Source organism: Triticum aestivum, chromosome 7D (genome assembly GCF_018294505.1).
Source record: "Triticum aestivum cultivar Chinese Spring chromosome 7D, IWGSC CS RefSeq v2.1, whole genome shotgun sequence".
NCBI classification, from domain to species: domain Eukaryota; kingdom Viridiplantae; phylum Streptophyta; class Magnoliopsida; order Poales; family Poaceae; genus Triticum; species Triticum aestivum.
Genome location: NC_057814.1, coordinates 540,660,228 through 540,672,883, shown reverse-complemented (window position 1 = coordinate 540,672,883; position 12,656 = coordinate 540,660,228). Strand labels below are relative to the sequence as shown.

Genomic DNA, 12,656 nt, shown 5'->3' with positions numbered 1-12,656 from the left:
ACCAGTATCAAATATCCAGGTGCTACTGCGAGCATTAGTAAGGTACACATCAATAACATGTATATCACATATACCTTTGTTCACCTTGCCATCCTTCTTATCCGCCAAATACTTGGGGCAGTTTCGCTTGCAGTGACCAGTCCCTTTGCAGTAGAAGCACTCAGTCTCAGGCTTAGGTCTAGACTTGGGCTTCTTAACTTGAGCAGCAACTTGCTTGCCGTTCTTCTTGAAGTTCCCCTTCTTCCCTTTACCCTTTTTCTTGAAACTGGTGGTCTTGTTGACCATCAACACTTGATGCTCCTTCTTGATTTCTACCTCCGCAACCTTTAGCATCGCGAAGAGCTCGGGAATTGTCTTATCCATCCCTTGCATATTATAGTTCATCACGAAGCTCTTGTAGCTTGGTGGCAGTGATTGAAGAATTCTGTCAATGACACTATCATCCGGAAGATTAACTCCCAGTTGAATCAAGTGATTGTTATACCCAGACATTTTGAGTATATGCTCACTGACAGAACTATTCTCCTCCATCTTGCAGCTGTAGAACTTATTGGAGACTTCATATCTCTCAATCCGGGCATTTGCTTGAAATATTAACTTCAACTCCTGGAACATCTCATATGCTCCATGACGTTCAAAACGTCGTTGAAGTCCCGGTTCTAAGCCGTAAAGCATGGCACACTGAACTATCGAGTAGTCATCAGCTTTGCTCTGCCAGACGTTCATAACATCTGGCGCTGCTCCTGCAGCGGGTTTAGCACCTAGCGGTGCTTCCATGCCGTAATTCTTCTGCGCAGCAATGAGGATAATCCTCAAGTTACGGACCCAGTCCGTGTAATTCCTACCATCATCTTTCAACTTTGCTTTCTCAACGAACGCATTAAAATTGAATGGAACAACAACACGGGCCATCTATCTACAACAACATAGACATGCAAAATACTATCAGGTACTAAGTTCATGATAAATTAAAGTTCAATTAATCAAATTACTTAAGAATCTCCCACTTAGATAGACATCCCTCTAATCATCTAAGTGATCACGTGATCCCTATCAACTAAACCATGTCTGACCATCATGTGAGATGGAGTAGTTTTCAATGGTGAACATCACTATGTTGATCATATCTACTATATGATTCACGATCGACCTTTCGGTCTCAGTGTTCCGAGGCCATATCTGCATATGCTAGGCTCGTCAAGTTTAACCCGAGTATTCTGCCTGTGCAAAACTGGCTTGCACCCGATCATCACGTGGTGTCTCGGCACGACGAACTTTCGCAACGGTGCATACTCAGGGAGAACACTTATACCTTGAAATTTAGTGAGAGATTATCTTATAATGCTACCGTCGATCGAAGAAAAATAAGATGCATAAAAGATAAACATCACATGCAATCAATATAAGTGATATGATATGGCCATCATCATCTTGTGCCTTTGATCTCCATATCCAAAGCACCGTCATGATCACCATCGTCACCGGCGCTACACCTTGATCTCCATCGTAGCATCGTTGTCGTCTCGCCAACTATTGCTTCTACGACTATCGCTACCGCTTAGTGATGAAGTGAAGCAATTACATGGCGATTGCATTTCATACAATAAAGCGACAACCATATGGCTCCTGCCAGTTGCCGATAACTCTGTTACAAAACATGATCATCTCATATAATAAAATTTAGCATCATGTCTTGACCATATCACATCACAAGATGCCCTGCAAAAACAAGTTAGACGTCCTCTATTTTGTTGTTGCAAGTTTTACGTGGCTGCTACGGGCTGAGCAAGAACCGTTCTTACCTATGCATCAAAATCACAACGATATTTCGTCAAGTATGTGCTGTTTTAACCTTCACAAGGACCGGGCGTAGCCACACTCGATTCAACTAAAGTTGAAGAAACTGACACCCGCTAGCCACCTGTGTGCGAAGCACGTCGGTAGAACTAGTCTCGCGCAAGCGTACGCGTAATGTTGGTCCGGGCCGCTTCATCCAACAATACCGCCGAATCAAAGTATGACATGCTGGTAAGCAGTATGACTTGTATCACCCACAACTCACTTGTGTTCTACTCGTGCATATAACATCTATGCATAAACCTGGCTCGGATGCCACTGTTGGGTAACGTAGTAATTTCCAAAAAAATCCTATGCACACGCAAGATCATGGTGATGCATAGCAACGAGAGGGGAGAGTGTTGTCCACGTACCCTCGTAGACCGAAAGCGGAAGCGTTATGACAACGCGGTTGATGTAGTCATACGTCTTCATGATCGACCGATCCTAGTACCGAACGTATGGCACCTCCGCGATCTGTACACGTTCAGCTCGGTGACGTCCCACGAACTCACGATCCAGTAGAGCTTCGAGGGAGAGCTTCGTCAGCATGATGGCGTGATGATGGTGATGATGAAGCTACCGGCGCAGGGCTTCGCCTAAGCACTATGACGATATGACCGAGGTGGATTATGGTGGAGGGGGGCACCGCACACGGCTAAGAGATCAATGATCAACTTGTGTGTCTATGGGGTGCCCCCTCCCCCGTATATAAAGGAGTGGAGGAGGGGGGAGGGCCGGCCCTCTATGGTGCGCCCTGGAGGAGTCCTGCTACCACCAGGAATAGGATTCCCCCCTCCCTAGTTGGACTAGGAGAGAAGGAAGGGGGAGAGAGGGAGGAAGGAAAGGGGGGCGCCGCCCCCCTCCTAGTCCAATTCGGACCAGAGGGAGAGGGGGCGTGCGGCCTGCCCTGGTCTCCTCTTTCTCTCTCCACTATGGTCCAATAAGGCCCATACATTTACCGGGGGGTTCTGGTAACCTCCCGGTACTCCGATAAATTCCCGAATTCACCCAAAACTATTCCGATATCCAAATATAGGCTTCCAATATATCGATCTTTATGTCTCGACTATTTCGAGACTCCTCGTCATGTCCGTGATCATATCCTGGACTTTGAACTACCTTCGGTACATCAAAACACATCAACTCATATTACCGATCGTCACCGAACGTTAAGCGTGCGGACCCTACGGGTTCGAGAACTATGTAGACATGACCGAGACATGTCTCCGGTCAATAACCAATAGCGGAACCTGGATGCCCATATTGGTTCCTACATATTCTACAAAGATCTTTATCGGTCAAACCGCATAACAACATACGTTGTTCACTTTGTTATCGGTATGTTACTTGCCCGAGATTCGATCGTCGGTATCTCAATACCTAGTTCAATCTCGTTACCAGCAAGTCTCTTTACTCGTTCCGTAATGCATCATCCCGCAACTAACTCATTAATTACATTGCTTGCAAGGCTTATAGTGATGTGCATTACCGAGAGGGCCCAGAGATACCTCTCCGACAATCGGAATGACAAATCCTAATCTCGATCTATGCCTACTCAACAAGTACCATCGGAGACACCTGTAGAGCACCTTTATAATCACCCAGTTACGTTGTGATATTTGGTAGCACACAAAGTGTTCCTCCGGTATTCAGGAGTTGCATAATCTCATAGTCATAGGAACATGTATAAGTCATGAAGAAAGCAATAGCAATATACTAAACGATCAAATGCTAAGCTAACGGAATGGGTCAAGTCAATCACATCATTCTCTAATGATGTGATCCCGTTAATCAAATGACAACTCATGTCTATGGTTAGGAAACTTAACCATCTTTGATTCAATGAGTTAGTCAAGTAGAGGCATACTAGTGACACTCTGTTTGTCTATGTATTCACACATGTACTAAGTTTCCGTTTAATACAATTCTAGCATGAATAATAAACATTTATTCTGATATAAGGAAATATAAATAACAACTTTATTATTGCCTCTAGGGCATATTTCCTTCACGGTAACCCCTGCCGCCGCAACCACATCGTGGTGGACATGGCCGGCTCCGACCATGGCAGATCCATCAACGACCTCACATCCACCGGCGACATGCAAGGCATGGGCTCCGATGAGGAAGTGTAGGACACGAGAGACGCTGACGTCTCAAGTCCCGTGAGCCTGTGTGTGTCATATCCTACTGTATCTCGCTCGCGATCAGACCTTCGTGGGACACAGCCAGCTGCCAGGCATAGGCACGACGGAGCCGGACGGGCACTGCTTAAGATTAGGTTTCACGTGTATGTAATGAGGATTTGCAAATGGGGTATCCAGTTGTGAAAACAATTTTTATTGTGTTGTCCTTTCATTTCATGAAAAATAAAAAGGAATATCGAGAATTCGCATGGCTGAAGTTGAAGCAGCTACTTTCGAAGTAACAGAAAGAAAAGCAACGGCCGGAGTGGGGGAGTCGGAGTTAAAAAGAGGATTCTCGCTTCTTTCTCTCATGCGGTCACTGTCTGCGGATGCGCCAAGGACGGGTTTTGGTACTTGTGATTGTAGATGCTCTAAAGCACCAGATCCGTGAAATCAGTAGATGGTAGACATGAGTCGTCACAAAGTTCTGAGTTTTCGAACGACGCGGTTGAAAAGAGGTGCTAATTAGGTACCCGTTTGAAACACAAAAAATAGAAATAGAAATAGAAAATACGTAGGAATTAGGATGCCACGTGTCCTGGATTTTTACAGGAACTCAACCCACGGGAAAACTACAAAACTGTCGTTTGAATGTCATATTGAAATTGTGGATATAAAGAGAAGAAAAAATGAGGTAGGACATCCTATTTGGTTTCCTCCAACATTCCTATGGAATAACACAGCCCATAGGAATTTGAAAAGAACGTAGGATAGCAATACCTTTGTCCCAAACAATACCAAAGGAAAAACGGTATCCTATTTGCTTTCCTCCAAAATTCTATAGAAACGGTATCCTACAAAATTGCTATGTTTTTCCTTTGCTTCAAATGGGGCCTAATTGATTTGTGTTACATGCACTGATCAACTCATACAATATGATAAATTGATAGTCAGAAGTGGTATAATAAATTTCTGGTCTTCTTATATTTGGTTGCATGAACTTTTATTTTGCTTTAGTCGCTTTTTTCTTTGTGTTTAGTTTTGTTTGGTTTTTTCTTCCAAAAAGGGGTTGCCTCTGCCTCTGTATCATTTCACTGGTGTGTCTGTCTCATAAAAAGACAACATCACGTCACTAGAGAAACCACTCTAGTTTGATTGAGGGATGAAACTTTTCCAGTTTTGAAAGTTCAACATGCAAAATACTTGGTATAGGAGTTAAGGTACATAAATTGAACAAATCCGTTAGTTTGGTGATGAAAATCGATAATTCAAAACGGTGACTGGGCTCATCTACACGGTGAACAGTAAATTCAAAACAAATAGCAAAAAAAAACTGAATTATTTAGGCATCCAAGATGCTCATGTGCTCAAGGTGCGCACGAAAAATCGTGGTGTTTGGACATCTGAGGGGCTCGTGCCAAAAAAGCAAAATCACCTCCAAATCATGTACATTTTTAAAGTCTCTCGGGCACCCCAAATTTGTTTTTTGGACACGAGCTCCTCAGATGTCCAGATACCACGAAATTTTGCGCGCGCGCACACACACACCTTGCGCACATGAGCATCTTCAATGCTAGAAAATTTCAGATTTTATTAAATTTACTATTTTATTTGATATTACTGTTCACACCTGGGTATAGATAAGACTAGGTGCAGAAAAGCCGTGTCCACAAATGGATTACATCTCTCTTTTTGTTTGTCTCTCTGTCTCTCAAACCGTTGTGCTGAGCATGTCACGCGAATGTTCTTCACCTTTATAAGAGGACACGAATATCTGACAAACGTTCGCCATGAACCAAATTGCCAGCGAGCGCCAGAGTTGCCATGCCAAAACAAGTAAAAATGTCATGCGTTTGTTAAGGACTTGCCATGTACGGAAGGGAAACTTGCCATGTGTAAAAAAGAATTGTCAATGGATGAAGTGTTTTCTTAAAGAAAAATGGCACTCGCTTGATTCTGATCACATCGGTTGTGAGGGCGTTTGCTAGGACCTTCCCTAGCGAAACGTTCGCGGGTTAACATTTTCCTTGTAAAAACAAAAAAATAACTCAGAAAAAGGAAGGTTAGCTTTTTTTTTAGGGGAAAAAGGAAGGTAAGCTAGTGCTTGAAACAAGTATCAGGTGGTTTTTTTAAACACAGTACAGACGTAAGCGCTCATATACACGCGCATATACTCACCTTATGAAGGCACACACGCACACCCTACCCCTATCAGCACCTTCAACGTCTTCTCCTACTGAATGCGCATCATCGGAAATCCTGAAATAAATCCAAAAATAAATGCGAGCATCAGGACTTGAACCCTGATGGGCTGAGGATACCAGAGTCCATCTAACCATCCAACCACAGGTTAGCTAGTGCTTGAAACAAGTATCAGGTGTTGGGCATAGGGAGTACGTGGTTTCCCTGGTCATCATTACTCTGGGCTATTGGGCTAACAAACAACACGACCGTTCCACCATTATCTGTTACCTAAACCTCGGAAAACAACGTCTCATACGTGTCCCTCTGAGCAAAACCCCCCGGTAAGCAACAAGACGTGATCTCGTTCCATTAGCAGTAGTCATGTCGCTAGTGTGGCCAATGGCGATAACAGCCTAGTGGTACAAGGCTAGAAAAGACACGGGAAGTTGCCCAACTTTAACTAACGGCCGACCCATGATCATCACCAGCTTAGTTAGCCTAGCCTGGGGATCGATCGGCGACTCCATTTGATCGACGGCGACGTTCGGCCGGTCCCCAACGCTGTTGCAATACGAGTAGTCCTTTTTCTTATCGGAAAAGATGGGTTTAACAAGAGCTAAAGATAGTGGCGGGCGAAGCTTGAATGGGATGGGCATTTGGTTGGGTGGATCGACGATAAGGCTGTGTCAAGTGGAGTGCTCGGCCGGGGCACCTCTGGCTCTGGAACAAGACCGATCGATCGAGATGTGCGTGCGTACATGCATGCTGATTATACGGGCGGCGTGCGTTGGGATTTCTGCAGGATGTTGATGGCACCGCGACGTACGTACGTACGTACGTGTACGTTGTCAACTATTTGATCATATACTTGGAGAGAAGGCAGCGCTTTTGCCATTCCATGGAAGTTCGATCCGGGAAGCAACCCGTGTACCCCTTCGGTGCTTGATTACTTGCACCGTGCATGCACGCGAGAGGGAATTGTTAGCGGCCGGTGCCGCATGCACTGGGTTGCATGGTGTACGTACTAGTACGTGTCTACGGTGGATCGGTGGTGTTCTAGTTGGAACTTCAAAGAATCAAAGTGCAGGCGCCGGCCTGGCCATGGTCAGCATAAAATGCAGTATTTGTGTGTGTGTGTGGTGCATCGTGTGCAAATTAAGTGGCCCGATGACCATATCCCATAATCACATTCCCATTGGTGATTGCTCAGCTGGGACTCTCCACGTAGCACAACTATGATGCCCACCCAACTTTCGCTTGAACGCGTAAGTGGAAAGTGTATGCTACTTCGACGCAAAAGCTTGACAACGTGCTTTGCTTTAATCAGCAAATTTGTTTATTTGGAAAATGAATTGTCTCAACATAAAACGCAAAAGATGTACCTTGTCACTTTAAGGATTTGGATGACTCCTCCCCATCCCGACCCCCGAGCCGCTCCCGCGAGCGTCCTCGGGGGAAACCCTAGCCGCCGCCTCTCGCCCACCCTCGTCGACTTCTCCCCCCGCCGCCACCGCACAGCGCCGCCGGGCAAAGACCGGCCAGCGTTGGTGGCGGCGGGGATCTTGCCCCTCCTCGCGGTTGGCGTCCGGCGCGGGACGGCGCTGGGCTGGGCGGGGCCTAGCGGCGCGGCGGAGGGCGTGCTGGGTGGCGGCGTCCCTGCCTGGCGGCGGGGCTACTGCGGCTTGAGCCCTCTCCAACGCGCGGCGGCTGCGGCTTCTCTAGTGGCGGCTCGAGGTATCCCGACGGTCTCTTGGCGGCGTGGCGCGGCGAAGCTCCGGCGATGACTTGGCGGCGGGCTGGAGGGCTTGGCATCGTCCAGTGGTGCTGCCTCCGCGGCGGTTACGGCTTGGGGCCCTGGACCCCGATCCGCTCTGGATCTAGGGGTGCCGGGGTCTGGGCCATGGCGGCTGGAGGGGAATCGTCGGGGCTTGTCGGCCCTAGGCACCATGGGGGTGCCGGTGGCGACGCGTGCCAGGCGTGGTGACACTGCTGGACGTGGTGGTCATCTTCTTCCCGAGATGGCCGGCCAGAGGCTTGGTGATCGGATCTCGAGATCCATCATCTTGTCCCGGCTGCGAGTAGGGGAGACATGGTTGCCGGTGAAAACCGAGCCAATGGCAGGCGATGGCGGCGTTCTCGCCGTTACCTTGATGAAGGCATCGTCGTGTAAATATTGTCGAACCACTCGTGCTGCTCCGGGGGAAACCCTAGGATCTGGTGTTCCAGATCGGACGATGGCGGCACTACGGTGTCGTTTCTCTCTTGGGAGCATCGTTTGCGGAGCAGCGCTGGAGGTCAGAGGCAGGAGGTGGAGCGGCTTCATCTTGCACGGAGCTTCGGTGGTGATGTCAAGTCATGCCTGACCGACAGGTGCTACGCCTTGTCATGCCTGGTCGGCAGGTGCTACGCACGACAGATTTTCCAAGGACTTCAAGCTGTGTCGGCTGGTGATACTTGGCAGCATGGCGCTGAGGTGTATCAGTGGCGACCGCGACGTGTTCAGCTGTTTGCGCGCAGGGAGGAGGTGTCGTTTGGCGCCGTGGTGGCGTCGACGTTAGCTAGACCGAGCAAGGTTGATGGATCAGGACAGTTCTGAAGATGGAGCGGTGGCAGTTGGCGGAGGCGGCATCTGAGTGCACGCCGGACCGGTGAGACCCATGCCTGGCAGGCATCCTGGATGGGTTCTCAGGTCTTAGATGTTAGGTTTGGCTGCGATGTCTGTTTGGTATTAGGCCCAGGCTATCTGCGCCCCTTCATCAGCGGGATAGAGATGATTAGACGGCGGCTTTAGTCTTACTGTTGTATTACTTTGTAAGGTCTTATGAGAATAATTAATAAAGTGGCCGTATGCATCGCCCAGATGCAGAGGCCGGGGGTCATCCTCCTTTTCTAAATAAAAAATGCAGATGTGTAGTTCTTTATGCATTTGTCAAATTACAATTAGGTTGACCCATTAGAGCATCTACAGCCGGACTCCTCATATTGACCGGGCGGGTGCACGGACCACTGACCAGACATGAGAGAAGAAAAAAGTTGACCCAACTGGACCCCTCATAGCCTCCTTATATATCCGGGCTGTCCGGCACTCCTCATATTGCCCTCATATATGGGATGAGTATGAGGTGCCCTCGGATATGTCCGGTTAGTGGTCCTGCATCCGCCACATAGGATTTGGCCCACCTTTTTTATTCTTCTTTTCTTTCTTTCACTTTATCTTCACCAATCACATACATGTGACCGGACATATAGGAAAAAAATTAGAGACATGGTTGTGAAAGTGAAAAATTGAGAGGTGACCAGTCAGTGTCCGCAGACGAGTCCGGTCACGTCCGTATGTGTTTGAGGGACCGTGTTTGCATGTTGCGGCTATAGATGCTCTTAGAACACCAAGTTCCCATTCCACAAAAAAGTTTGAACACCAAATTCCCCTACAAAAAAAGTTTGAACACCAAATTCCCTCTCTCTATATATATAGCAGCTTATCCGAGCGTAACTCAGATTGTTAGATTCCTTGTGGTGGAACCACCAGGGTTCAAGTGGCACTGGTGCCCATATTTTGCTGAATTTATTTCAGACTTTCCGACGATGTTCATTCAGTGAGAGAAGATGTCCCCATCGACTATGAAGACGTCTTTCGTGACTTTGCCAATCTTAATATGTTGTGTGGCTCAGTTTCTCAGATGTGCTCATAGGTAGGGTGTGCGTGCGTTTATATGGTGAGTGTATGCGCGTAAATATGATCATTTGCATTTGTACTGTGGTAAAAAGCGTCCGCTACCCCTTCCTTCCCCAAATATATTGTGAGCTTGGCTTTTATGGTCTTCGACATACAACTTTGAGTATGATTTTCATTTATAATATGTCTATAAATAAAGACAGAAATAAAGTAAAAGTATTTGCAAGGTTAAAAAGTCAAACATCAAACGCCGTGAAACGTCGAGCGCGCCTTATATTTTGTTAAAAAAAAGTAAGTACTACACAACTGTAGCAACGAAATATCAAGTGTGGTCGAAATCTTGCAACCATGACCGACGTATATGTATGCAAATGTTAGACCATGATTTTTTTTAAACGGAGCCAAAAGATTTGTTTTATCCATTAATTAGGAAGAAAAAAGCTACCCGGCTCATTAACGAAAAACCAGAAGAAAAAATCATCACAACTTGTTGAGCTTGCCCTCGAAAGGGGTACGATATCGAAACGCCACCATCGTCCGACCTCATTGGGTCTGAGGTTTCCTCGGAGCTGTCTCTTGCAAAGAGAAGTAGAGCAGCCCTTCGACGCTTTCAACAAGGTCACGGCGTCCGCAAACCATGCAATTAGATTCTTCATAAATATGCGTTGATACATGATTGTCACTCCTAATTAGCCCACAATTAGGTGCTCCATAAATTCCCCTTATAAGGTGAGCCTGCATGCAAGGCTGGCTCGAGCTAGTTGGAGTACTTGATACAGGACATGACTAGCAAACAACTTCGCGTACTGGATGGAGAGATCATATACGCGTTCCTAGCCTAATCATAACTTTGCTCGTCATATCTAACAAGAAGGCAGAATCTTGCTCCAAACTGATAACGTGCCGGTACTGGACACCGATCAATGATATATACATTCATACATGTACATGCAGTGAGTCACCTACGCACGGCTGTTCAACTGGGACCAAAATATGTGAGTCGCCAGACCTGCCGAACAAACGAGTGCAGCCCGGTCATCACCCGGGCGCCAGTGTTTCCACGCCATCCAAGGATTTCCTGCTGGGGGACGAAGAATTCCAAGGGCCAGAAGCAAAATAACTGGCAAACAAAGCCGTGTGGTTTGTGATGGAGTCGATCGGGTCAGCGTCGCCGGGCTATTGATCGATCCAGCTCACGTACAACCTTCCTCTCTTTCTCTGGTCCAACCATCCTCCTACCCATCGAATGGAATCGAAGGAATGAGAGGATGTCATCCTCATCCTCCTCCCAGTATAGCCTATAAAACCCACAACTTGCACCCGGCTCGCCTCACACAAACACACCGGAATATAATACCGAGTGCACAAGAATTCAGGGACCCCGATGATGATGGCGTCCGGTCCCAGGAGAACAGTCGTGTGCTGTGTGCTGCCACTGCTGCTGCTGCTTGCCGGCGCGGCCCGCGCGGCGGGCAACTTCTACCAGGACGTGGACATCACGTGGGGCGACGGGCGCGGCAAGATCCTCGGCGGCGGAGACGTCCTCACGCTGTCCCTCGACCGGGCCTCCGGCTCCGGTTTCCAGTCCAAGAACCAGTACCTGTACGGCCGGTTCGACATGCAGATCAAGCTCGTCCCCGGCGACTCCGCCGGCACCGTCGCCACTTTCTACGTACGTTTCCTTGCACGACCGCACGTGGACGTACGCGTTGACTGACACCATGGGGAATTGGGGAGCACTGTACTGATCCGCGCGTGCGTGTGGGTGTTGCAGCTGTCGTCGCAGGGTTCGGCGCACGACGAGATCGACTTCGAGTTCCTGGGGAACGCGAGCGGGCAGCCCTACACGGTGCACACCAACGTGTACAGCCAGGGCAAGGGCGGCCGGGAGCAGCAGTTCCGCATGTGGTTCGACCCCACCGCCGACTTCCACACCTACTCCGTCGTCTGGAACCCCACACACATCCTGTATGTACTCAGTATGCAGACATCATCAGTCTCTTTCTTCTACCTCTACTCAACGCAGGACAAGATCTCATGCATGAACCGCATGCAGGTTGTACGTGGACGGGACGCCGATCCGGGAGCACCGGAACCGGGAGGCGGCGACGGGGGTGGCGTACCCGCGGAGCCAGGCGATGCGGGTGTACGCCAGCGTGTGGGACGCGGAGGAGTGGGCGACGCAGGGCGGGCGGGTGAAGACGGACTGGTCGCGGGCGCCGTTCGTGGCGTCGTACAAGGGCTTCGCCGCGAGCGGGTGCGCGTCACAGGACGCGGCGGCGTGCGCCAGGTCCAACGGCGCGTGGATGTACCAGGAGCTGGACGCCACCGCGCTGGACCGCCTCCAGTGGGTGCAGAAGAACTACATGATCTACAACTACTGCGCCGACACCTGGAGGTTCAAGGACGGGGCCCCGCCCGAGTGCGCCACCAAGTAGAGTGTTGTATCTGGAAGCGACGTTGTTGGGGGTCCAAGTATTTTATAGATTGGGTATAGAATTTGTGCACACCTACGTATGCATGTAAATCTAACTGTGCAAGTATGTAAATGATACAATAAATTCAGCGTATACTACATATTGTTAATTAGCTTTGGCTAATTATCGGCTGCTTATGGTTTTGATATAAATCATTTTTTTGCGAGGTAATTTGGATATAAATCATAGGGTGTGGCTAGGTCTCAGTCAAGTGATATAGTATGTAAGAGAAAAAAGAAAAAGTGAAAATATTATTTTTTACGAATCTCCATGCAAACGCAAAGGAAGATAGCATCGACTGAGACATAACGAAGTCTCAGTCTGAGACATAACGAAGTCTCAGTTGACTGAGAC

General features: G+C 48.3%; 1 protein-coding gene across 1 annotated transcript; it reads left to right on the top strand.

The window, feature by feature from the left end:
* Positions 1–11,148: 11,148 nt before the first annotated feature.
* Positions 11,149–12,414, top strand: LOC123168995 (xyloglucan endotransglucosylase/hydrolase protein 24). The gene is made up of 3 exons (XM_044586855.1): positions 11,149–11,497; positions 11,600–11,793; positions 11,882–12,414. Exons 1-3 carry the CDS (start codon positions 11,210–11,212, stop codon positions 12,261–12,263), a joined length of 864 nt encoding a protein of 287 aa, XP_044442790.1. The 5' UTR covers positions 11,149–11,209; the 3' UTR covers positions 12,264–12,414.
* Positions 12,415–12,656: the final 242 nt, after the last annotated feature.

Excerpts from the sequence above, each read along its gene's own strand:
- LOC123168995 (XM_044586855.1), top strand. The coding sequence starts at position 11,210 with ATGATGATGGCGTCCGGTCCCAGGAGAACAGTCGTGTGCTGTGTGCTG. Across the intron at positions 11,498-11,599 it reads GCACCGTCGCCACTTTCTAC|CTGTCGTCGCAGGGTTCGGC; the intron begins GTACGTTTCCTT and ends TGGGTGTTGCAG. Across the intron at positions 11,794-11,881 it reads TGGAACCCCACACACATCCT|GTTGTACGTGGACGGGACGC; the intron begins GTATGTACTCAG and ends AACCGCATGCAG.